Raw genomic sequence first — 20,504 nt, forward strand, 5'->3', positions numbered from 1 at the left:
TGGACTGAGGAGCGCCTCTTAGAAAGTCCAGCCTCGTTCAAGAATTGGACTGTCAAAAAGATCTTGCTGGGAGAAATTGCTCTGTATCTCTAGGACAGCAGCCGCTCCTTGGCTTGTGGTGTCGCATATATCTGCGTGCCATGTATGTATTGACTGGCCCTCACTAGAGTCTGGATAGGCCTGTCGCAAGAAGCCTTCGGTCGCAGTTTTGGCCGACATGACACAGATTGTGCAGACGGCTCCTGAGAAAATAGAGGCCATCTTACCTAGCTCGGCGATCTTGCTCGGCCCGCTGTCTTGAACAATGCAGAAAGCATCCACCCATAGGTACTGGTAGCCCATGCTAATGGTGACACGGATGGCGTCCAGGATTGTTTCGGGGATCTTTGCCGTGTCAATTCCGGCTATGTATGAATCCAACCGACTGGTCGTCGTCATGTTTGGCTGTGTTCCGCCCCAATAGTAGCTCAGGCAGACGTAGCGGATTGGGACAACCTTAACGTCTGACACCTTGACGAGGCGCACGGTCGGTGACATTGATGTCCCAGAAACCTCGAGCAGAATGGAAGGAAGGTCTAAGCCCTCCCGTGGTTTGCAATTAGGGTGATTAGCCGTGCAATCATTGATCAAGGCGCGGAGAGCCCGGCCATCTCGAGCTAGTTGCTGTGATAGTGAGCTGCCATGTTGGAGAAGATTGCCATTTGCTGGAGAGATATCGCCGTCCTGTTCTGGTATCTGCGGGTTACCAAAGGCCGATCCAGAGAATGCAAGTGTGGTAGGGCTAATTGTCCTATAGACCCGAAAGTAACAGATAGGATTCGTATCCTCGTTGCCATCGGCAGCCACAGTCACTGTGGACCACTTCCAAGCATCCTGGATGGTAATTGAGAACTCGAAATCAGCGAGCAGCCCACTTTATATATTTCTAAGAAGCATACAGAAGATACACCCCCGGGACGCATTCTGCAATAGCAATTCAGTGTTTTGACGATAGGACCGCTGGAACCCGGCAAGCGCATTCTGGTTACCGAAGTATGCCCCTGGGTCAATTGTCGCTGCAAAAGGACCCTGATACTCAAACAGTGGAGCCGTACCGCGATCAATCACGGCCAGAAGATGTTTGTCAAAGACAGTTGTCTGACACCAATCACATAAGACAGGGCTCGACATTATTCTGAGATCGCAGCACGATGCAGTCGAGTCTCAAGTTACTATCACGGTGACACTAGGAAGCTGGCACAGGAATCTCCGTATAGTCCGTGCTTTCGTGGAAGAGTGACGGGACTGATACGTCTAGCAGGACGAAAGATGAAGGAGAGTTTCGAAACTATTCAAGCGTCTGATGTATCCGATGGCGGTGGTAGACGGAAGGGAGAGGAGACAACGGTGGGATGACAACCTGGACGCCTAAGGTATCTTACCACAGCCTCACAGCCTCTCAGCCTCAGCCCCGCATTTTTTTGTATATCAAATGCGGGTTGGTGTTGGGTTTTTAATTTGCCTAACCTGCCCACAGCTACACCTATTCATGCTAAACGACTCCCCTCAGTTCAGAACAAATCCTTGAAATTTCTCATTAATTCAAAGCTTAATTAACCTTAAGTCTGGTTTAATCTATGAACCAGGCTTCTGGCTATCACCCAATACCCAGAAATTATGGTTGGTGGAACCATTTGGCTAGTGTTGGGGATTCAGCCTCTGAGCTACCTCGAGCGTACCACGTAAATCATAGTCGAGGCTACAGCACTGCTGGAGCTCGACAGTACTAAACGCGCCAAACTCCTAGCCCTATTTCTGGATACTTTTCTCAGCAGCGTGATTATCATAGCTAAGAAAACCAGCGAGTAACCGTCTGGATAGAAGATCTTGGGAAAGCTAAACAGTCTGCACCCGATTGTGGAAGACATTTGCTCTTATTAAGAACGCAGTTAACAACGTATTTGTATTGCCTGCTCCTATTGTATCTAATGCAGCCACTCGAATCGCTTTTTGAGCCGACGTAGTCCCCTCAGGCACGCCCTTGTACCCATCGATGTTGAATAGCAGAGCCTCTACGAACGCAAGAGTTGAGGACAGGGAGACTGTAGTGAAGCTAGATGTGAATGCTGCGCCTGTGCTCCGCTAGATATTATTGGAGGATCTTCGCAAAAGGGTGAATGACGCTTTAGGATCTCAGATAAACCTGCTTGGGAAAGTCTCTCAGGTTATAGCTGCAAAGTAATTAAAGAGTGGGGACGTAGTACTGTATACTGCAACTACGGCAGAAGCAGATATATTAAAGGATACCGAAGAAGAGTGGGTTAACGTTCTCGGAATATCTGTAAGGGTATACGGAGTGATCGTGCATGGAGTGCGTACTAGCAAACAATCTGTTGATACCGAAACAACCAACCAAGAGCTATTGAGAAGATTGAATCTGAGAACGCGGTGCTCTATAAGGGAGCGAAGGTACTGTATGTAGGATAGCTGACTAGGGAGGGAAGGAGGAAATAAGCCTTATCCCTCGTCGTGGAATTTACTACGGTATCGACGTATCTAAGATACATCATGTTCATTAGATTGATAGAAATTATGCTACACGCCCGGATGAATAATGGGTTAAGAGAATAGTTAATACAAGCCAGAAGCAACTCAAATGTGGAGCAAGGGTCGCATGATCATCGTCGACGAACGTCAATCGCCACATCCACGGAGTAGAATGATCATGGTCCATTTTAGCTACGGCTTGCCGATATGGCTATTTGAGTTTCGCGGTCGCAGTTTCCCCCCCTCGGCTTAGGGCGCTTTGATGGTCAAACAGAATCCTCAGAGAAATAATAATGTTGCGACTGTCCGGATGCATGCATAGCCAGCGAAGATAGCCGACCCTCCCTGGGTCCTTGGAACAGAGACTGTGGGATATTGAGCTCTCCATGATCACGTGGCGTCTGACGGCTGGAATCCCATGGAACAATGATGCTTTAACCAATACATTCTGCTATCTCACTACGCCACAGAAGTACCATATCATACGCATATAGATTGATTACCTACGGTACAGCGACCATGTACTTTCTAGAGGCTTCCGGGGAGATATGATTCGAAATTTGACGATGAAATACAATGACGTTTTATATTTCTTCCATGAAGCTATATATACAAGACATATATGCTATCTTCAGATGACAAAGTAGACACCAAAAACCACAAATCAAGATGTATGCCCGCAGACTTTTGAATTCCCCCCTTAGACGCTTCGCTACGCGTCCTTCAGTTACCCGCTCTCTGCAGCCGCGCCAGCCATGGCAAACCAGGACAATGTCTTTGATGCAAAGGAATCCTGGCGCTGGCTTTCCCTCCTTGTCTCGAGCTCTTAATGACCTTGAGTCCTTCCTAAACCGCCCAGCAAGCAGCGATGATGTGCTGGGTCACTATCCTCGGTTTGACGTCCGCGAGACGAAAGACAACTACCGTCTCGACGGAGAGCTTCCGGGAGTGGACAAGAAGGACATTGATATTGAACTGAGCGACGACAACATCCTCACCATCAAGGGGCGTTCTGAGCGAGAGTCAACATCAGAAGACCCCGAACAATCCTGGTGGTGTTCTGAGCGTTCGGTGGGAGAGTTTAGACGTTCGTTTCGGTTTCCCAACGATGTGGACCGCGATGGTATCGATGCAAGCTTGAAGGACGGTGTCCTCTCGATTACCATCCCGAAAACAGCCGAATCAACTGTGAGCAAGCGTATCGATATTAAGTGAGGGTGGTGTAACGCAACAAAGTCGTGTCGCATGTTTGTGCTTGATGTATAGTCTTGCAGATTTGCAGATCTGCTGGTTGGTTAATAGTTTGTATACGTTCGACAGTCTGCTTACTTCTTTATGGGCAAAGCGATGTGAGTCAGATCAATTTCGGTTCTTTATACTTTGTACGGAGTAGAGAATGGAATGCACAAAAACATTACATGTGTCAGCAGAACTCACTACTACAKATTATATCAGAACCCATTAGTGTTGACTATCCACCTTTGAATTTCACTGGTTGACTTGACACTTTTAGCACTCTACCTCGGCTCTCCTCTTTGAAGCTTCTAGCTGAAACTTTGCCATTAAGCTGGAAACAGCAAACTTTACGCTCCGTAATAGACATAGCGTTGAATTGACAATTACAAAGTGGATCATATGCTTGTTGGCAGGGTAGAAGAAGTGCCAATGTGTGGTGGGTTTCCTGTAAGCTGCATCGTTTGCGTTCGTAAACGGAGTTTTCCTCCTGGACTTTGAGTCGTGAGCAGCGACATGTACCTCTTGAGTTCCAATTCATAATCCTAACTTCTGAGGTTTGCCCTCATGCTCCGTGAGAACGACGACATAAGTGGATTGTGGCCAGGGAACGGGCGTGGCCTGTCACTTTAGCCGGCGTCATTGCCAGATGGCTAAAAGAAGGACAGTTGGATCTCGAAGTGCTTCTTCGATTATGATCTTGGCGCATAGGACGTTGGCAGAATATTTCGAGTCAGCCACTCTTTCCATCGAATGGACTCTAGGGGAATGCCACCTCGACATTTCGGGAGAAGAATAACAAAAGTAGCAGGTTGTAGATCTGCAGAAACGTCCTCCTCAACTTGTATAGTCGTTTCTCCGTGTTCAATGTTAGCTCTTGCATCGAGGTCTTTCAGCTCGCTCGTCACATGTAAGAGATATCAAGCTAGACGACAACATGTTGTGTCGCAGTGAAGTTGGACGACTGTATCCATGCCAGTGCCCATCCACTTCGATTCGGCCTTTCATCCGAGACTGGCATATTGCGGACCTTTTCACAATGACAACGTTGATGTGCGCAGCCGCTTCTTCGGCCAGATGTCTTTCTTCTAAGTAGATGTGGATACGACCGTCTTGGCTATGCGTCAGGTGCCAGAGCCGTAAATGCCTGTATTGGGAATCGGCGGAGGAAGGACTCTGGGAAAGTGTCGACACTAACAGAAGGTCAACGTGCTCAGGTGGTGTCAGCATATCCATGATGGATTAATGATCTTCTCACACGCTGGCAGGTCTCCGCAGACCTGGTACACTCTCTATTGGCTCCAAACTCCATGTGCCCTCCGAACTCGCATCCGATATTGCTGAGAGTAAACTGAGATTGTCATTTTGTCGTGCGCTCTCCTGTCCTCGAAATCCATCAAATCAGACAGGACGTACAGTCCAAGCCAGCAGGAAAAGAAAATTTTCGGAGATGCTAGGCATGGAATAAAATGAAAATGAAAACAACCCATTTGTCTTTCTCGTGCTGTTGAAAGTCGCTCATGCCATCTCCTTCGCCAAACTTCCAATGCAGGGGAGTGGCTGTGCCAATCAAACCCGCGGAAAGGACTTCTCATCATTATTGTTGGCTGGCATTGCTGATTTCTGCATGCACCGGGCCAGCTATTGTGGAGATCATCTTTCCATGTGCTCTCTGGGATTGTTGAAACTAAACATCTTTCAATATGGAAGTGAGCCTTTCCGTAAGCATTGACCGAACGCTTTCTCAAAAAGACGGATGGTGGCCTCTCCCAGATCCACTCCTTCACGGTAAGCACGTTCATATTGACGCGTGTGCTGGCGACGCTATGTTTGGGGGATACTCTGCCATTCGAGACCTAGAGACCACTGTAGGTTAGCTTCTACACCGACTTTGAATGGATCTCAACATCGAGCAGAAGAGAACTCACCTGGCAGTAATCAATGGCAGGAAGCACGCCATGAGGAGGGGTTGTCCGTTGGACCACCTCTTGTGAACCGCTGGCACTGGATTGCCAGGGCGAGTTCCAGCGGGTTAATAGTGCTTCGTAAGCCATTCTTGATACAGTCATGGATCCATATTGGCGTAAGTGTGGTTCGCAAGGCGCCGCTCTTAGTGTTGTAGCTTTCTGACAGGGTCAGTAAGATTCTCAAGGGAGATCAGACACAGTAGGTCTCTGCCTTACCGAGACGGGATCATCTCACCGATAAATAAAAGAATCGAAGGCCATATGCCTGAGAGCTATCACAGTGGAAGTCACCCCTGGACTGTTGATGCCGCTGTCGACAGCTGACCAAACGCAAGGCCGTACGGGGCAAGGTTCATGCATTCAGATGTGTTCATGCATGAAGTGTAGAGTATAGCCCTCGCAAATAGTAGAGAATGATGTCAATTGGAACAAGTCCATGGTGTACGAACTAGAAACACCAATGTGGACTTTGATCACTCGTATCCACAAAGATGGCTGCTTGACCCAATCCTGTCCGTTCTCCAGGTTATAAGCCGAACGCACCGCTGAGGCCTTTCCCCAGCCGAGAGCATGGTGTGTAGAACAAAGGAAGAGGTTCAACAAAACGAAAACGGCATGGAACAGGCCTGAGAAGTGTTTTCCCAAGTTGATATGGTCGCGCTTGGCCGCTGAGGTATCGCACAGAGCTCCTCGAACTTCGGGTTTGCAACCCAGTGTGCGTAATGTACACTGTGGTCTCAATTCAACCGGCTATTGGAGGCACACCTGCTTGTAATCGGTGATCATAGTCGGTGAACCTATTCCCTCAACGAATGTATATTGGGCAGCGAGCCAAGCAACGTAACCATCATCCCGACTGGGAACCACAAAAGATTTCGCTCGTACAGAGCATGCTCAGCCAGTTTTGATCGAGAAATAAAGGAATCCGCGATTTGGGTGGTTGTCTGCCTAGCACGTATCTTGAACTGAGAGCAAAATGTATCCGTAACTTGATGTTCATGTTCCAGACATAGAATTCTTGAAAGGTCGACCGTTTTGCGGCTTGGAGACAACAGAGTAAGTCAGATGAACTATTTATCTTTTCGAGAACACTCACAGCTTCAAGGACGTTGCAACACCAGAAATATCAAAGTCACACCATGGAACGGGGCAGTTGGCCTGGTGAAATCGCCTTCGGAGCCTCAGGACGAATATCACTTAAGAATGATTTCCTCACGTTTGAGGTGATCCATAAAGATTTCCCTTTTCTTTCAAACATCCGAACAATGGACGTGCTTTGATTGGGATTCAGATGGCTCGGCGGAGCTGTTGAAGAACAGTCTCAGGCTGGAGCTAGGCATGCAGAACCCGCTTGTTATAACAGCCATGAGTCTCATGACTCTTTGGGTCGTTCCCCGTAATCTTCAGCACACAGGTAGTGCTTTACCTCGACGTTCCGAGTCGCTCGTTTTGAGGGAAATTCCCGAGGGCAGTGATGAAGAACTGCATGGCAGCCGTCCATGAGACATGTCCCAGATTCGCTGCATGCGTGTAGCGGAGCGGTACTCCACCCATTCTCCGAGTTGGTCGAAAATATGACAGACCAACCTGGAATTGGTCGTACTGAGTGGTCTACTGAATGTCAGTGACGAAGCCTCAAGATGTACCAAACACAATCCGTCAACGCACCTTGCGTATCTTTTTGTTTCCAGTTATGCCATGGTGCGAGCGAAGAGCTTGTTCGATGTTGCCAGGGCATTGATCAGAGTCAGAACGCCCCGGTAACGACGTACTGGAAGCCCCGGTGAGGTACTGTATTGCTTAAAAGGTGGTTGGATTCAAAACCAGGGCATCACCGCATGCGTGTATCGGGCAGCGGTGCCATTATTGCTGGGACGGCACGCTGCAAATGCCGCAGGGCAAATGTGAACAATGCCTTCTCCGATGTATGTTGGATAAGGGCGCCCCAAGGATCGATTAGGCCGGACAGCGAAGAACATGTCATACATTTCGGGACCGTATTCGAAGTGTGGGTGCAGAACTGCGCCTGACATTGGGGTAGGTTGTTCCCGTTCAGCCTGGGCTCTCAGGCGATTCCTTGTCGTTCGGACATCTTTCGTTCAGTTTGTGCAAAGGCTCTCGGTCCAATGTTGTCAATCCCCAATTGTACAAATAAATGTTAAATTGTCTTTGGATGGGGACAAGTCCTCGGCTGCGGACTGCATGTCGCGCAGCGAGACAGAGCTCGTAGTGCCATAGAAATTCTTTGCTGAATGGCACCGGCGAAAGTGAAACATCAAATGATGATTGACTTGATAGCGGGTAGTCGGAAACAGAGGCTTTTGCTTCTTCGCACCGCGCCTTTTTCCTGGGGCCTTCTTCTGCTGATTACTGCTGTTGGCTTTCGGGCGAAGCACCATCTGCCATCTCCCAGGAGGAGGCAATACCTGTCATTGCAAGTTGTTTTCTGGAGAGGCCACACCACTGTCGTCGGTTACCATCCGATTTTGTTGCTCCATTGGATAGACTCACCTAAGTTGTCCTTGTGGAAAAAAATAACTTCAGCTGGCAACGGCCCTGTTCGGCTGGCACCTGTTGGACGCTACCTCTTCGACTTCTTCGAAAGGGTACGATAGAGGTGTATCTTGTCGCGGCTCGGCCGTAGGTGTCCAGCGGTGCCGTTCCAGTGGGCATTAATGCTCGGTCGCTGCTTAGGCTCATTCTGTTGCCTGTTAGTCGATGATGATTCAGAATTGCAAGCTCAACATACCTTTTTGTTTCGCAACTCCGTGAGTTGAGTTCAACCCAGTTGGAGCGAGCATAAGCTCGTGTACGAGGCCAGGCACCCATATTGTTGGGTAATGACCAGGTAATCGGCATGTCGCAATTTCCCATCTTCTTCAATGCGACAGCCCCGGGGGAGAAACGCCCAGGAGCTGGCTCACGAATTGCAATGTCACTCGCGCGGGATGAATTCTCTGCAGACGACTGAAGTGACCAAGCGGGTCGCGTAAGCGTAAGCGGTTAAGTAGCCTTTAGGCTACGAGTCGCTGAGCGTACCCATCTCAGTGGGATGATTGTAAGGTCAGTCATCCCTGAGGATCCTGATGGAGAGATAGTAACATGAAACTGAAGAAAGAGGTATTCTTATAAGTAGATGTGGATATGACCTTTTTGGACTTCCAAATGCAACTCAGAACTGCCTGAGTGAGGAGAGATAACTTCTCGAGGAGGGAGCAGAAGGGGCTATATATCTTCTTGGAGTCCTGATACGTGAATCTATTCGCGTATTCTAGCTTATTCTGCCTTACGTGAATATTCCCAGTTTAATCGCGTGAATGTCATGTCACTTTCTCTAACTACATCACTATCATTTACCATGATTCTACGATAGTAAAATCGTGAATAGTCACTCTGCCATCACCACTGAGCCTGGATGAGAGTATCTCGGACCAACTCCGACCGCCGTCATTTATCCCACTCACCCCCACTGCTTGCTTGGACCTTGGCCCCGCGCTTTATAAAAACCTCAAATCTCGTCGGGTTCTAGGATTAGAGTGATCACAAATTCAATCCTACATTCAGACGTCGTAAATACAGAAAAAACATTGGATCAATCAAAATGTCCAAACCCACCATCGGCTTCGTCGGCCTAGGAGCCATGGGCTTCGGCATGGCCACCAACCTCGTGCGCGAAGGATACCCCGTCGTCGGCTTCGATGTATTCCCCGCCTCGGTGCAGCGTTTCCAGTCTCAGGGAGGAATTCCCGCCTCGTCGCTTCGGGAGTCGGCAGAGGGAAAGGACTTTTACATTTGCATGGTCGCGTCGGCGCCGCAGGTCCAGTCGGTTCTTTTTGGGGAGGACGGCGTGGTACAGTGTACGTTGCACCCATTGACATTTACCATGAGCGAAGCTGACACTGAGATGTACAGACCTCCCGAAGAACGCCACCCTCCTCCTCTGCTCCACAGTCCCCGCTTCCTATGCACAGTCCGTCGCGGCAGAGCTGCAGTCCCGCGGCCGTGCGGATATCCGCTTCATCGATTGTCCTGTTTCTGGAGGCGCCAAGCGCGCCGCCGACGGGACACTATCCATCATGGCGGGTGCGTCGGAGGAGGCGCTGAACAGCGGTCGCGAGATACTGCAGGTGATGTCTGATAAGAACAAGCTGTACCTGGTCCCCGGCGGTGTCGGAGCCGGCAGCAACATGAAGATGGTGCATCAGGTGCTGGCGGGGATCCATATCCTGGGCGCCAGTGAGGCGATGGGGTTCGCAGCGCAGCTGGGGCTTGATGCCAAGACGACCGCTGAGAAAATCATCGGGTCCGAGGCGTGGACGTGGATGCATGAGAACCGGCTGCAGCGGATGGTGGAGGAGGATTGGAACCCCGGTGCCAGTGCGCTGACGATTATTCTCAAGGACGTGGTATGTTACCTCTACGTTGTTTTTCTTACGGATACTGACTGTCTAGGGTATTATCACGACTTCTGCCCGCCAACACCACTTCCCGACACCTCTCTGCTCGACCGCCGAGCAAGTCTACCTCTCCGCGCTGCTGCAGGGCTACGGCCCTAAAGACGACTCTGCCATGGTCCGTCAGTACTATCCGAAACCCATCGCCGACGTGGCTTGCACCGCGGAAGATCCCTCCGCTGCCCTCCAGCTCGTCCTCGATCTGATGCTGGGAGTCAACCTCGTGGCAGCCGCAGAGGCTATTGCGTTTGCGCGGTATCTGAACGTCGATCTCGCGATGTTCCACCGACTAGTCAGCGACGCGGCTGGTGCGAGCAAAGTGTTTATCCACAAGGGATTGGAGATGATCGAGGGGAGAATTGGAGGCAAGGCGCCAGAAGGGTCACAGACGCTCGATGAAGCCGTAGCGCAGATGGAGAAGGTGGTGCAAAAGGCGAGGGACCTGCATTGCCCGCTGCATCTGGGGAATGCGGCGTTGGAAAAGTTGCTGATGGCAAGGAGACACGGACTCGGGGGGGAAGCGAGCACGAGCGTGATCAAAATGTTCGGCCAGTAACTGTATCAGGACCTCTCTATGTAATGCCTTTAATAAAAATGCTTTCAATTCACTCCTGAAATGCGCGGGATGCCAAATGCGCATTGACGTCAGTCGGACCAACTCCGTGCAGAGAGTGGGGGAGTTGATCCTCCGCAGTAAACAAGCCCTATATAAAGGCAATATCCCGATTGCACCTACAATTCTGTACTGCAATCCTCTAATATCCTCATCTTCCTCCTCTCTTCGCCTAAATTCTACTGCAAAAATGGCCTCCAAAATGGCCTCCAACCGCGCCCTCTCCATTCTCGACCACGCCGCCTCAAACCACTACGGCGTGCCCGCCATGTGCTGCTACAACCTCGAAGGCATCCTGGCCACCGTCCGCGCCGCAGAAGCCAAGCGCTCCCCAGCCATGATCCTTCTCTTCCCCTGGGCCATCCACTACGCCGACGGTCTGCTCGTGCACGCCGCCGCCGAAGCAGCCCGCAAGGCGTCCGTCCCCATCGCCGTACACATGGACCACGCGCAAACCCCCGAGATCATCCGCTACGCCGCAGACCTAGGCGGCTTCGACAGCATCATGGTAGACATGAGCCACTACGAGAAAGAAGAAAACCTACGGCTTACGCGAGAGCTGGTTGGGTACTGCCACGAGCGCGGGATCGCGACGGAGGCGGAGCCCGGCCGGATCGAGGGCGGGGAGGACGGGGTTGCGGACACGGCTGACCTGGAGGGATTGCTGACGACTCCTGAAGAGAGCCGTGAGTTTGCGGATACGGGGATCGACTGGCTGGCTCCTGCGTTTGGGAATGTGCATGGCGAGTATGGGCCAAGGGGGATCCGTCTGGAGTATGATCGGTTGAAGAGCATCCAGGAGGCCGTTGGGGATAGGGTCAAGCTTGTGCTGCATGGGGCGGATCCGTTCACGCCGGAAATCTTTGCCAAGTGCATTGAGTGTGGGGTGTCCAAGGTGAATATCAACAAGGTGTTGAATAATGAGTATGTGCGGGTGCAGCGCGAGAAATCGGGGCGGGCGCCCTTGACGGCTGTGCTGGAGGAGGCGACGAATGAGATGCAGAAGGCTGTTGAGAGGTGTATGGATATGCTGGGGTCTACAGGGAAGGCTGTTTAATCTTATCCATATTATTATTTCATAGACTTGCGATATATCCCTTGTCTTTGCTATTCCTTTTTCAATGGAATAATTTTAACCCCACGCTTCCCCGCATCTCGGCCGAGGACCGACTCGGCAGTCCTCCGTCTCTCTGTATGCCGCTCTCGGGACAAACGCCGAGATATGGGTACAGTACGACCGCATCGCGACCTTTCTCTATCTCTCTAGTGTTCAGTTAAAAAGGAGATTGCTACCTTGCAAGACACTGCCTTATTCTTAATGCCTGAAGAATCTCTCTTAAGTATCGGTTTAATTGGCTGACGCCTTTCCCGCATTCCTGGGAATTCCAGTGTTTGGAAAAGTGCAAAACTTGTCGAGAGTTAGTGAGCACACTGAGAGGTTTCTCTACTGTTGATATACTACGATGAGTGTCGACTCAGAAACCATCAAGAACTGTTCATGGTCTCACACTACTGAACGATCCCGCGCCGGCTATACCACAACGGACTGAGTGCCGTCTACTGGAGGACTAGACAGTTCATGAAGCAGGATCACTTTTGACCTCGCCAATATGCAATTCCGCAGACGCTCAATTTAAACTCGAACACCAATCTTCGAACAAGAATACTTTAAGTTGAGCTGGTTTCAATGATTATTTAATGATCTTTGAACCAGAAGGTCTGTAACCACCTAATTATGGCTAGAGGATAGAACCAAAGTACTATTCTAGCCCTGTAGGGACAGTCTGTACATATCACTGCGTACGAATATGTTGCAGTTTGCAAGTACCATAGTTTTGCTAAGTACATTTTACCATCACAGCCTAGTACTGCCCTAGCTACAGTGGATACGACCCACTGGTGCGCTTAGGAGGCTTTGAAACAGGCACAAGCAGGTCCATTATTTACATAATAGGACAGCGGACAACAGACTGACTAAAATTCTGCACTCGTTCGATCTTAACTTGCATCATGTTTTGAACATGTGCATTCACTTCGATCTATGAATTTCAAAGATTTCGCACCTCTAATATGCCCGGAGCCTCTTTCCAATCTCACCCGATGTCGTCTCAGCGGAGTGAAATAGTCACAGCCCTCGCCTCTTACATCGGCTTTCCCGAGCATCTTATGCAAAAGGCCGGATTCTACAAGCATCCCTTTCTGTAAGTCAAACTACCATATCTGGCTGCCTCGATTGACTAGCCATAGATTCCTCTTCTCTATCGTGGTGATCCACTTGATGTACTACCGGACCTGTCAGCTTGTATGTACGGTGGATACCTGCTATCTACACACCTTATTTCTCGGGTTTCTCTGTTTCTCCTTTTTCTGTCTCTTGGTCTATCGTGGAGAACGGCGAGACGCGATTCTTCGGGATGCCGGGTTATCGTCAATAATAGAGAAGTAGTAGGTTGATGGCAGCAGATGGCAGTGGTTGGGTATGGAATATTCGCCAGATAATCGGCGCGAAGGGATATATAGTTCGGTCTGTACATTGGTAACCGCTATCTGAAAGACAGCAAACTTGTTGAGGACCTCAGAGAATATGTTTTGTATATGGCCGTAGATCTTAGACTGTAGAGACAACACTTCAGTAGATAACCATTTAGTGCTACAAATATATATAATAAGCTCAATCTAATCGACTATGTCACTCCTTCAGTATATATACTTAAGGCAGAACAACCTACATAAGTATTCGTATTGTACTCAAGCAGGGATGATTTGAAGAGTTTAATGAGGAACATACTAGAACAGTATTAAACTAATTAGTCATGCATGATGAACACTTCTTTCAACCATTCACCTCGACCAACCATAAATTCAGCTCATGATCATTTTGTGTACCGACCATCCGTAAGTCACGATGGTATCTAAACTCATCTGGAAATAGAAAAACTTACTGTAGATACAGATAACCAAAATGACGACAACCTGCCCCTGCCCACCCCAAATCAAACACCTCTCCTCCACCATCCCAACAGAGGGCTCATTCGACTTCGGCTTCATCCCCACCATCACTCAACCACTCACCGACCTCTCCAAATCCATCGAAACCTGTAAACACCCCTGCCACAACTACAGCCAAGACCTGAATACCCCGCTCGTCGATCTGTCCGACGCGGTGCTCTCCCTCTGCCATGCAGCCTGCACTACCTACGATCTCCTCGGTGATGAGCTCAGTACCACCGCTACCGCTGCCGCTACTGGTAATGGCACCGCTACTCCTGCTCCTACGGTCGATGTACGGTCTCAGTTGAGATGTACTAAATCACCCATGGTGTTAGGCAGACTCACCCTCCAGGCCGAGGAGGAGGCCATTCTCGCGCGACAGGTTGTCTATGCCGTGCTTACGCGCCTGAGTACTCTCCTGCGCGATGTGTACATCCGTAGCAAGGAGGCAGCGGGGGCCAGTCCGGTGAATGGTGCCACTGCCACTGCTACTGCCACTGTCGGGGTGGACTTTGACTTGGGGAGGGTGTTGGGGACGAGATCGGGCCTGTACGGTCGGGAGGGCGACGGGCCTGTCAGTCAGTGTTTGTCGAGGGTGTTGGCGTTGTTGGGGAGATTGTTTATTGAATGAAGCAGCGGTGAAATAATATAGTCAAGATAATTATTACCAGTGGCGTATGGGGTATTTGGCTGTATCTACGGCATGATTTCGAGTCGGAGGGGAGGGGGTTGAGGGGAATAGAATCCACCAGACGTTTAAATAAGGGGCTCGGTGGACTTTTGCTGATATAGAGGAATGCTGTACTTCAAGGAATCAGGGCCTTCAAGATGTCTTTCAATGGAAGACTGAGAAATGCAGGAAAATAAGACGGATTATGTGGTTGAATCAATTGAAAGGTGAGGGACTGATTAAAGGAGAAAGAGTGAGGTTCGAGAAATTGATACTCGCTTCTTCTAACATTGACGTAGGTTAAAAAATAACGTCGTAACGCTGCATGGGTATCTAAAGGTCATTATCTCCTTGGTGGGATAGGAAAGCATTCATTCCCACAGTTGAACCTGGCCGCGAAGGTAGTCCAATCGTTGCAGACACTCTGCAAGTACTAAGTCGGCAGCACGGTAGATGCAGTCCCCGGGGTGCGTACTACTGGTGCGTCGCACATCCTGTACTTTGGCAGCAAGCTTCTTCATTCGCATGAGAATAAGCTGCTTGAGGAAGTACTGTTTGGTATCCTCGTCGAGCTCAGTGTTCCCTACAAGTAACGGAATGAGGCACACATACGGCCGACCGCCGGTACGGCTCCCGGCCGGGGGTAGTCGAGAAGTTCGCGCCCAGGAACTGACCGTTTGCCGGCTGGAGCGCGCGCTTTCGGTGTCAAGCAAGGTCTTCTCCTCGATGATCCAGTCGAGCATCTGAATCACACGCTCTGTAATCACCGACATGAGGAGGACGGACGAGCGATTACTCAGACACGTGTGGCAGGCCAAAACCCAGTCGATAAGACTGCGCACGTGGCTCTCCACCTGCAGTATCACGTCGATTGAGGGACGAGCGGCCTCAGGAAGCCACTGGCGCAAGAACAACAGCTGTTGAAGAAGCCCCGTGTAACATTTTGCTCCGCAGTCCCCGCACTCACTGCCTGTGTTCGAGGCGCCCACACTGAGTGGGGGCGCCTGGTCAGTGGCAAGTACATGCGCCGGATGTGGTTGAATTGGGCTATTGTAATCGGGCAAGAAAAGGGATAAATCGCCCAACGCATCCGACGGAGAGGCCGTTAGATAGCCCGTATGATAGGAGTTTGAGTTGTTGCCTCTGGCTGTCGGATCCTTGCTGAGCGGTGAGGCTGCTAACAAGGCTTCGAACGATGGCTGAAAGATGCTGTCGATGGGATTGATGGTGTCCGCCGTAATATCATCGGCCAGCAAGTGCGTGTCATCACCGCGGACATCGGCCATGACGAGGTCCTGGCCATTGACAATTGAGCTACTCGGCTCTCTGATTATTGTCCCATCTATGTCACCCCCTGAATTGGCCGAGGGATATGCATTGCCATCGAGTGCCGGCCTCTTTCGCGGTCGTCCAGTGCGACGCTGCGGGCTGTAGATGCAGGGTTGGCGATGACGAAGGCAGCGATGGCACGAGGGCTTGTGTTGGCTGCACTTAACCTTGGCTTCCTGGCAAGAATCACAAGACTTGCGCAGACGCTCCCAGTTTGCAGTGACCTCAGCTTGTGTACACGCTGGAGGTCGGGATGAATGAGTCGAACGCATAATTGAGCTTTGTTGATTGCAGTTGTTTACGATGTTATCAATGGTGCGATGATTGTCTTAGTGTGGAGACTGGAGAACCTGAATGGGGAGAATTACTAAGCAACTGCCAGTCACCAGTTGGCGGCCTTTCAGGCATATGAAGACAAAGACGTTAACTGGCACTTGATGGTGCCATCTGGATGATTTCTGTCTTCGGCCGTTCTTTATCAGAGATAGCAAAATTAACGCATAGATTACAAATTTACAAGTACTTGGATAGCGGGGCTCGACTCTATTAGCTCATCAACTCATCGACAAGTACCAGATGCACTATAATGTCGACTGTAAAATGTCTGAAGGATCATAACAACTTCTAAGCCCGGCCACTTCACAAACATTACTACAGTGTAAAGGGGGTTAAACTCTCTATAAAATTATACACAACATAGCTATCGATGCGTTGGTGGCGTTGGAAAAAGACTTAGGCGTCGCACACACCTGCAAACCCCCCAATGTCCGACACGTAGCCAACAGGCAAGGCATAGATCAAGGTCATCCAGTATGCCGTCCAGATATAGCCTAGACCGCGAATGAAGCCTTTTGTGAACCATTAGCAAACATGGTCGAGATGTCGAAGACACAAGAAGAGGAGACGACGAGAAACCCACCATTATCTCGGATTCCAGCTTTCTTGCCATAGTGTTTGATCAAATCCTCCACCGTAATAACAGCAGCATACGCTGGCATCTGCCAAAACATTCCCCAGCCATAGCGCAAAGACGGGATTAACTGCGGACACGCGTAGTGTTGGACTCCAGATACCAAGAATCCGACATACAGCTTCGTATACTTGTACACCATAGTCCGTTTCTCCGCCCCCAGGGCTCTAGTTACCACCTCTCCAGCCCGTATGAACATGTGCCGGAAGACCTGATGCCAGACTCTCCCCCAAAAATTCCGAACACTGTATAAGTCGGCCAGGCTGCCGAAGAGGCCGGGCCATCGATCCGGCGTTGAAAGACACAGGCTCACGAAGAGCAGCGAAGCCTTGCGATATTCGCTGTCCAGCATGAGGCTGTCTCGAACCAATTGAGCCCCGACTAGTAGATGCCGGTGTAGCATGGGCAATGAACGAAAATCGACACTAGCCACGTTTGCGTGGTGAGCCGGCCAGAACGCGCAGAACGCATACTTGCGCACCATGTCCGAAATGTACCGGTTCAGAAGAATCCTACCTGCGTTTGTAATCAGAAAATCCCTATCAGAGGTCTATCAGCAGCTGCACTGGAACAATCAGGGAAGGAGAAATACCGTCGAGATTGAGTCTGCTCCGCGCCTCGTTTGAGATGCTGGTCAGCGTAATTCCAACCCTGCCCGCGCCAACACGACCACAGCTCCACGCTCCATTTAACCTTGTTCAGAAGTATCGAGCCGCCTGGGATCCCGCCGTCCGCACTGGCGCTGTCAAGCTTCGTCGCGGTTTTACTCGTCTGGTAGTAGTCCATTTCGGGGGTTCCAGTTAGGAACATTAGCATCCAGCGCGCCGTGATTGAGATCATGAAGATCGCATCCATGAAGAAAGACGGATCTGCTACCCAGTGGGTGAGCACGTAGAGCCACAGAGTCGTGAAGACTGTCATCCCGACGGTGACACGCGCGGGACCCGGGGATGGAATGGTGGTGAGGACGGCTACCGCCATAAAAGTCGGCGTTAATAATCTGGTAGCCCAGAAGGGCATCGCCTCGCGCGAAGAATATGCATCTTGCACCTTCATAAGAGTGCTCTCCAGATTGCAAATCAGGTTGTCGATCATAATGCCTGGTCAGTCGTAAAGTCCCCAAGCACTATCTGCTCTAGTGGCCAAGAGAGTGGAAGTAAATCTGACAAAGAGAAGGGATCCCTTGTCTATAATCATATTGACAGCGCTGTATCAACTGATTACATGAAAGTCGAGAGCAATTTGGCTACGTGGAGTGACATCGCCAGCAGACATTAGGGCAAGGAAAACTGCCCGATCTCGGGGAGTTTTTAGTCAGCACCCATCGGGACCTTTTCGGTCTCTGACTGCTGAGAACAGGAGCAGGAGCCAGCAAACAATGCTCTTAATAATCATCAAGTGGTAGATCCATAATCGATGAAGAACTAAGCAATAGTGGATCCCGTCTCATGGCTGCGGTGCTGTTCCTGCTGTGAAATATAACCACTCTTTTACCTGTTTCGGCAATTCTCTCAGCCCTAATCCCCCGTCAAGCACCCGAACACAGTCTTTACAATAGAGTCCGTTAATGAATCAAATTTCCCTATCTTTTTTGTCTGAATGTAATTTCTAATCAAAGTTTCAGCATTCCATGACATTTGTCAGCGTGCTTGATATATGGACACGGGGGGTGTCTCTTCCTGATCTCAAATTAAGCCAGGATTCTTCCTCCTGCAACGAGCTGTTCTGCGCAATCCATTACCTTCAAGCTAGAACATTGTTTAATATTTTAAAGCCATAGCTTCCCAATAATGGCAGATCTCGGAGACAGGGAGATGCGGCCGTCGGACTCAGACATCCCAAAAGACGCAGAGAAACAAGACAGTAGCTGCTCAGAAAGCGATCAGGGCAAGGATACTTCTAAGAGTCCACGCAATATCCACGGCTTCCTATGGGTCACGGTCATTCTAGCCATCTACAGCTCGACATTCCTCTTCGCCCTCGATAACACCATCGTCGCCAACATCCAGCCCGCCATCATCAAATCGCTGAACGGAGTCGACAAGCTAGCCTGGTCCGGCGTCGCATTCGTGATGGCGTCCAGCGCCACCGTACTCACTTGGCTCCAGATCTTCAATCAGTTCAACATCAAGTGGATGTACATTTTCTCCATTGCCGTGTTCATGGCGGGCTCTGCCATCTGCGGAGCGGCGCACTCGATGAACATGCTCATCGGGGGCCGTGTGGTCTGCGGCGTGGGCGGCGTGGGCCAGTACGTCGGCGTCATGAACTTCCTTCCTCGCTTGACGTCAATGCAAGAACGTCCGATGTACATTAGTGCGATGGGGCTGACCTGGGGCGCGGGCACCGTGCTCGGTCCTATAATCGGCGGTGCGTTTACCGATAGCTCTGCGGGCTGGCGGTGGTCGTTCTACATCAATCTTTGTGTTGGCGGGCTATTCACCCCGGTGTACATCTTCTTGCTGCCTTCACTGCATCCCCAGCCCGTGGGGACGCCTGTTATCGAGCGGCTGAAGCGGATGGATCTCGTGGGCTCGCTCATCCTCATGGGTGCCTTTGCGGCGGGAGTCATTGGTGTCAACTTCGCTGGCGCCATGTATCCGTGGAACGCACCAGGCATCATCGCCGCACTTGTGCTCGGTGGCCTGTTGTTCATTGTCTTTGGAATCCAGCAAACGTTTTGCATCTTCACCACCGAAGAAACTCGCCTCTTCCCCGTCGAACTGGTCTCGTGGCGCAAGCCGCTCCTCACCCTCCTCTTCATCTGCGGCTGCTGCACGGGAGTGTGCGTTACGGTCCCCACGTACATCATCCCCCTATACTTCCAGTTTACTGCATCAGATGAGTCGCTTCAGTCAGGCGTTCGGCTACTCCCGTTCGTCTGTTTACTCGTTTTCAGTTGCGTCGGAGGCGGATACCTCACCTCCCGTCTGGGATACTACATCCCGTGGTACATCATGGGAGGAGCATTGTGCCTGGTTGGCTCCGCGCTGATGTACACCATCCATCCCCACAGCAGCGCGGGAGCCACGTACGGATACAGTGCGCTAATCGGTCTGGGAGCGGGAATGTACCTCCAACTAGGCCACGCCGTGGCGCAGGCCAAAGTCAAGCCCGAAAAGATCCCGGCCGCCGTTGCGTTTACCACCACCGCACAGCTCAATGGACTGACGTTTGCCTTGGTCATTGCACAATGTGTCTTTGTCAATGAGGCTGCGAAGCGTAAGTCACTCCCCTCCGCATTCTGAGCTAGGCGCTCAGGGTCTTCTCTAGGAATCTCGTGGGTTCTCCCGCACGAGGCTCGCTCGACCATCATCGACGCCATTTCCGGAACTGGCTCGACGTTCGTGCAGGATTTGGACCTGGCTACTAAGAGCAGCGTCCTCGCTGCGATCGTCACGGCCATTGATCGGACTTATATTCTCTGCATTGTGGCTGGTGCTATCACCCTGCTTGCGACACTGGGTATGAAATGGGAGCGGCTGTTCATTACTGCTACCGCTGCTGCATGAGGAGGTTCAAGGTATGGTGCATAAGGCTTGAAGCCGCTAAAGGAATAACGTTAATTTAATTACTTCTCTTCCTTCCTTGGTCTCTAGAGTCTCTGAGGACTGCATGCGGGACCCTACTTCACAACAATCTAAGTGCTCTAGAGAAACTATATGTTGCAATGTGTCCATCGACTCCTCCTTTGGATCTATGTCGAACCGCGGGACGAAAATCATTTGAACCACAGCCTACTGAGCTGACT

General features: G+C 50.6%; 9 protein-coding genes across 9 annotated transcripts; 5 read left to right on the top strand and 4 right to left on the bottom strand.

The window, feature by feature from the left end:
- Nucleotides 1-18: 18 nt before the first annotated feature.
- On the bottom strand, nucleotides 19-1,170 carry Asppvi_004831 (HET domain-containing protein; the record flags this gene model as incomplete). Its single annotated transcript, XM_043300772.1, has 2 exons — nucleotides 19-913; nucleotides 950-1,170. The coding sequence occupies 2 exons, from the start codon at nucleotides 1,168-1,170 to the stop codon at nucleotides 19-21; spliced, it is 1,116 nt and encodes a 371-aa protein (XP_043156707.1).
- A 2,127-nt stretch (nucleotides 1,171-3,297) lies between these two features.
- On the top strand, nucleotides 3,298-3,741 carry Asppvi_004832 (Hsp20/alpha crystallin family protein; the record flags this gene model as incomplete). Its single annotated transcript, XM_043300773.1, has 1 exon — nucleotides 3,298-3,741. The coding sequence occupies one exon, from the start codon at nucleotides 3,298-3,300 to the stop codon at nucleotides 3,739-3,741; it is 444 nt and encodes a 147-aa protein (XP_043156708.1).
- A 4,566-nt stretch (nucleotides 3,742-8,307) lies between these two features.
- On the bottom strand, nucleotides 8,308-8,555 carry Asppvi_004833 (uncharacterized protein; the record flags this gene model as incomplete). Its single annotated transcript, XM_043300774.1, has 2 exons — nucleotides 8,308-8,434; nucleotides 8,476-8,555. The coding sequence occupies 2 exons, from the start codon at nucleotides 8,553-8,555 to the stop codon at nucleotides 8,308-8,310; spliced, it is 207 nt and encodes a 68-aa protein (XP_043156709.1).
- Nucleotides 8,556-9,327: 772 nt separating this feature from the next.
- On the top strand, nucleotides 9,328-10,736 carry Asppvi_004834 (NAD(P)-dependent oxidoreductase; the record flags this gene model as incomplete). Its single annotated transcript, XM_043300775.1, has 3 exons — nucleotides 9,328-9,583; nucleotides 9,639-10,132; nucleotides 10,179-10,736. 3 exons carry the CDS (start codon nucleotides 9,328-9,330, stop codon nucleotides 10,734-10,736), a joined length of 1,308 nt encoding a protein of 435 aa, XP_043156710.1.
- Nucleotides 10,737-10,983: 247 nt separating this feature from the next.
- Asppvi_004835 (class II fructose-bisphosphate aldolase) lies at nucleotides 10,984-11,850 on the top strand (the record flags this gene model as incomplete). The annotated part of the gene is made up of 1 exon (XM_043300776.1): nucleotides 10,984-11,850. The coding sequence occupies one exon, from the start codon at nucleotides 10,984-10,986 to the stop codon at nucleotides 11,848-11,850; it is 867 nt and encodes a 288-aa protein (XP_043156711.1).
- Nucleotides 11,851-13,755: 1,905 nt separating this feature from the next.
- On the top strand, nucleotides 13,756-14,415 carry Asppvi_004836 (uncharacterized protein; the record flags this gene model as incomplete). Its single annotated transcript, XM_043300777.1, has 1 exon — nucleotides 13,756-14,415. The coding sequence occupies one exon, from the start codon at nucleotides 13,756-13,758 to the stop codon at nucleotides 14,413-14,415; it is 660 nt and encodes a 219-aa protein (XP_043156712.1).
- A 410-nt stretch (nucleotides 14,416-14,825) lies between these two features.
- On the bottom strand, nucleotides 14,826-16,055 carry Asppvi_004837 (Zn(II)2Cys6 transcription factor domain-containing protein; the record flags this gene model as incomplete). Its single annotated transcript, XM_043300778.1, has 1 exon — nucleotides 14,826-16,055. One exon carries the CDS (start codon nucleotides 16,053-16,055, stop codon nucleotides 14,826-14,828), a length of 1,230 nt encoding a protein of 409 aa, XP_043156713.1.
- A 460-nt stretch (nucleotides 16,056-16,515) lies between these two features.
- On the bottom strand, nucleotides 16,516-17,848 carry Asppvi_004838 (putative toxin biosynthesis protein (GliH); the record flags this gene model as incomplete). Its single annotated transcript, XM_043300779.1, has 3 exons — nucleotides 16,516-16,631; nucleotides 16,703-17,292; nucleotides 17,346-17,848. The coding sequence occupies 3 exons, from the start codon at nucleotides 17,846-17,848 to the stop codon at nucleotides 16,516-16,518; spliced, it is 1,209 nt and encodes a 402-aa protein (XP_043156714.1).
- A 695-nt stretch (nucleotides 17,849-18,543) lies between these two features.
- Asppvi_004839 (putative MFS transporter) lies at nucleotides 18,544-20,265 on the top strand (the record flags this gene model as incomplete). The annotated part of the gene is made up of 2 exons (XM_043300780.1): nucleotides 18,544-19,975; nucleotides 20,027-20,265. The coding sequence occupies 2 exons, from the start codon at nucleotides 18,544-18,546 to the stop codon at nucleotides 20,263-20,265; spliced, it is 1,671 nt and encodes a 556-aa protein (XP_043156715.1).
- Between the last annotated feature and the right edge of the window lie 239 nt (nucleotides 20,266-20,504).

Source organism: Aspergillus pseudoviridinutans, assembly GCF_018340605.1.
Source record: "Aspergillus pseudoviridinutans IFM 55266 DNA, scaffold_3, whole genome shotgun sequence".
NCBI classification, from domain to species: domain Eukaryota; kingdom Fungi; phylum Ascomycota; class Eurotiomycetes; order Eurotiales; family Aspergillaceae; genus Aspergillus; species Aspergillus pseudoviridinutans.